The sequence below is a fragment of the Gnatocerus cornutus genome, unplaced genomic scaffold (assembly GCF_029298725.1).
Source record: "Gnatocerus cornutus isolate USDA-ARS CGAHR unplaced genomic scaffold, icGnaCorn1.1 ctg00000033.1, whole genome shotgun sequence".
Lineage (NCBI taxonomy): Eukaryota > Metazoa > Arthropoda > Insecta > Coleoptera > Tenebrionidae > Gnatocerus > Gnatocerus cornutus.
In genome coordinates this window covers 1,322,367-1,326,348 of record NW_028275382.1, presented here as the reverse complement: position 1 = coordinate 1,326,348, position 3,982 = coordinate 1,322,367, and the positions used below count along the sequence as shown (strand labels likewise).

The 3,982-nt window shown below is 30.2% G+C and overlaps 1 protein-coding gene across 1 annotated transcript; it reads left to right on the top strand.

Annotated features, from left to right (window-relative positions):
- Positions 1 to 2,062: 2,062 nt before the first annotated feature.
- Positions 2,063 to 3,662, top strand: LOC148166041 (uncharacterized). Its single transcript, XM_088049490.1, has 4 exons — positions 2,063 to 2,578; positions 2,630 to 2,944; positions 3,000 to 3,144; positions 3,534 to 3,662. The coding sequence occupies exons 1-4, from the start codon at positions 2,165 to 2,167 to the stop codon at positions 3,629 to 3,631; spliced, it is 972 nt and encodes a 323-aa protein (XP_087905616.1). The 5' UTR covers positions 2,063 to 2,164; the 3' UTR covers positions 3,632 to 3,662.
- The last annotated feature ends 320 nt before the right edge of the window (positions 3,663 to 3,982 follow it).

Here is a 3,982-nt window from a genome sequence, read left to right as displayed (position 1 = left end):
GGTGATGTGATATTATTTCTCGATCATAATAAATTTGTAAACATTAATCCGTGTTCTAATAAAATAAATAGTGTCGGCTTGATATCGGAACGATTTCCAGGCGTTCCTGCACATAAATTATTAGGTGCAATACGATATGTTAACGGAAAAATGTACTTTTTTAATAAAATGAATTTCTTTGAGTTCGATGAATTTTTAAATGCGGTCACACGATCCGCTATCAAAGATTTGTCGATATTCGGAATAAATTGCCCCAATGAAAACATTTTGATTCAAATTAAGAATTTACTATCTCGGCTTGTAACATTCGAAAATAAAGAAGAAGAAGGAGAAGAAATAGAAGATGATAATGAGTAAATTAAAAATTTTAATTATACTTATATTATACTTATATTTTTTATAAGTTTTATAAATAAAATGCTAATAAAACTACCGTTTTTTAACAAATTAGTTTAAAGGATTTTGTAAAAATACGAAGTTGTGGTAAAAGTGGTTTCCGTGTTTTATAAAAAACATTCTGTTAGTGGTAATGTTTCCGTCTTATCTGTAGAAAATATTACATCACCAACTCGAGCAGTGTTAACGGTTTTTAATAATATGAATTTAATTGTGTTCACCCGATCGAATATTAAAGATTTGTCGATATTCGAAATAAATTGTTCTAATGAAAAACAATTTGATTTAAATTATCCCAATTTGTTAGAATGATGAGTAAATCAGTTTTTAACATTATTACTGATTAATGAAATATTAAGGAAAACTACAGCTTTTTATCAAATTAGTTCATTGGTTAGGTTTTCCGTTCAATTACGTAATTTATGGTAATCGTGGTTTCCCAGATTTATTAAAAAACGTTCCCTCAGTGGTAAAGTTCCGTGTTTTATATTCTTATATTTCCAGTCGCATCAATTGCAATAAGTCGTGCTGTCGTTTGCTAATCAATCAATCAATTACAGTAAAAATGAGTGGTTCAGCTCCAAAATCGTTGCAAAACTTAACGTTTATACAAATAATAAAATCTTTTCCATTTGGAAATAGCATTGTTAATTTATACAATATTTTACCGACAATTTTATGGTACGATTTTCTCAAATTTTATTGGACTGAAAGACTTGAGAATGATATTATAATCTCCGTTGAAAATGCTGAAAGTGGTACCGAATTTGCTAATCGTCAATGTGAAAATTGTCTTAATCAAAATTATACGTGGGGTGAAAGAGTGAAGTGTGAAAACTTTATGAAATTACTGATATACCAAAACCCTTATTATAATGAATACGGACTACATATTCGAAATATTCAAAGATACAAGTACATTTGCATAAATTTCGATTTTTATGATGTTACGTTTGGTGATGATGAATACCTCTGTATGTTTGGAGTATGTTTTAAATGTGTGGACCACATAATTTCATTAAACGTTACATCTTATTCAGATTTTAGTATTAAACTAAAAAAAGTTGTTTTACATTATGTCATAAAATCTACTAAATTGTACCAATACGTAGGTGATTCTGGGTCTTGGTGTGGATGGTGCATCAACAAACCATTATTTTCAATACAGTCATTTAAAAGGTGTTGTATTAAATTACATTCGAAAAAATATACATTAGCAAGTACTGTACATATTTCATCGTCTTCTTCCTCTTCTTCGGTGGTTTCGACCGATGATGAAATATTTTAATTTTAGAACCAATCAAATTTACGCTTTTGCTTATCATTTTTGTGTGACGTAATAAATTATTTCATACAAGGAGATCTATTATTCATTTCAGTTTCAGACACTTCATTCTAGTTTTACTGTCCGCGTGCATTACTTAAATCATTAAAATGAATTCCAATCATCATAATACTCTTCAGTCATTAAATGACACCGCTTCATGCACATTGCCCAATCGTGTTCGGGCAAATGAAGACTTAGTAGTTGATCATTCGTATAAAATTATTAATATAAAGTGTATTAAAACAAAATTTGGAAATTCGGTTGTTTGTTCTGTTGATGGAAAAGGTGATCTCTTTTTACCAAAACGTTTGGCGCAAAACTTTTTGGATAATTCCGAGCTTCGAAATTATTTGTTGAGCGGTAAAGGATCAAGTATCATCTTCAGAGGGCAGAAAGACGTTGGTAAGGCAGAAAAGGCCAACGTTTTTGAATTTGAGAAACATGAATAAATCAACGAAACTATCATCATCGTCGTCGTCATCGTCATCATCAGCATCTTCATCAACATCATCTACTAGCATGGATGAACAAATCAAGAACATAGAAAACATGTTGAACAATATTTCTTTGGATTCGAAAGAAAATGTGACCGAAATCAATGAAGAAATTGCAAAGTCAACAAAAGAATGTAAAAACCTATTGTTGAGTTCATCAAAATCTGTCTGGGAAAAACGCAAAAATCAAACAAAATTTATTCAACTTCAATGTTTAAAACATTTACTAGACGAAAAACTACAAGCATTTTCCCATCATCATCATCATCAACCTCAAGGAAGTGGACTGCAGCAGCACCAGCACCAGCAATCAACATCATCATTAACATCAGCTCCACTACGAAGGTTATCTCTAATCAAAGTAAGTAGTCTTTATTTTAACTAAATTTTGGTATTAATTTCTCCTTTACAGCCATTATTGGCGTTCAAATCGCGCGTTGAGACCTACATTCTCTACAACCATAACCATGTGGAACTTTTCGAGTTGTTGGTTGATTCGATGAATATGATTAAAGATTTGTTACATAAAAAAATTAAACAATTGGGTGCTCTCAAATTTAATTTGGAATTATGTAGCAAATATGTGTTAAGGCTGGCGGATGATGATGATAAAGTCAACGGAGAAAATAAATACTTTACTACTGAAAATAAAATATTTTTGAAAACAACAACGAATGAGAAACTACACGATATTTTGACGCTTTTATTTCGAAATCTCATTGCCCAAGTAAGTACTTACATGTCTTATTATTATTAGTATTAATTTAATTTTTCATTCGCAGACATGTAATTTTGAATCGTCTGGAAGTGGATGGCAACTTGATTCAATTTTATTTCTAACTCTCTCAATCGACAAATTCGTTAAAATATCAGCAGGATCAAATTCATACATGCCACAGTCGAGAAAGTTGAAGCACAAAAATAGAGGTAATAATATCAATGTCTTGATTTTAACACTAACATCTATATTAACATCACTTACCGCATAAAGATTGATTTAACACAATTTATTCGTTAGATTCGAATTTAAATTCAAGTTATGAAATGTAGGTATTGTGAAAAATCGTATTCTGAACAGGCTATTTATCGCTTTATCGTTTATTTCAGCTTTAAAAATGGGTACGACAGAATACATTTAATTCAAATACATCACTTTGCACATTTAAAATTAATAAAAGCTTTATCACCGTTTGACAATAAACGATTTATTAGTTTAAATAAAATTAATTCACTTTCGTGGGGATCATTATTCAATTTATTCTAATCATTACATTGATGATCATTCTTATGAAATATTGATAATATTTTTCTCACAGATCACTGCAACGATGAGGACGACGACGACGACGACTATAATAAGAAAAAATATAAGCTCCTTACCAAAAAACGCCAAACACGCTTTTCATATATGTAATTAGTTAAGTAATTCTTTATTGCTTATATTGCACGCCCTTTATTTTGAATAATAAATAAAACTTTATACTTTTATTTAATTTTATTTGTATATAATATATTTACAAAGCAATAAATTGAAAAGAAGGCTTCCTTTTCCGTGGTCTTCCACGGCTTCGAATTGTCTCAGGATACTGTGAAGATATTCAAAAATAAATTCCTTGAATTGAAAACATATGAAAAAAGGAACTCACCTTATGGTAAATATGTAGGCCCCATGTATTGTTTATACAACCTACACTGCCTAGTTCACACTCTGATATGTTGAGAATTTCAGCATCTTCAGGGAGTTTTTCAAGAGACACCAAGACAA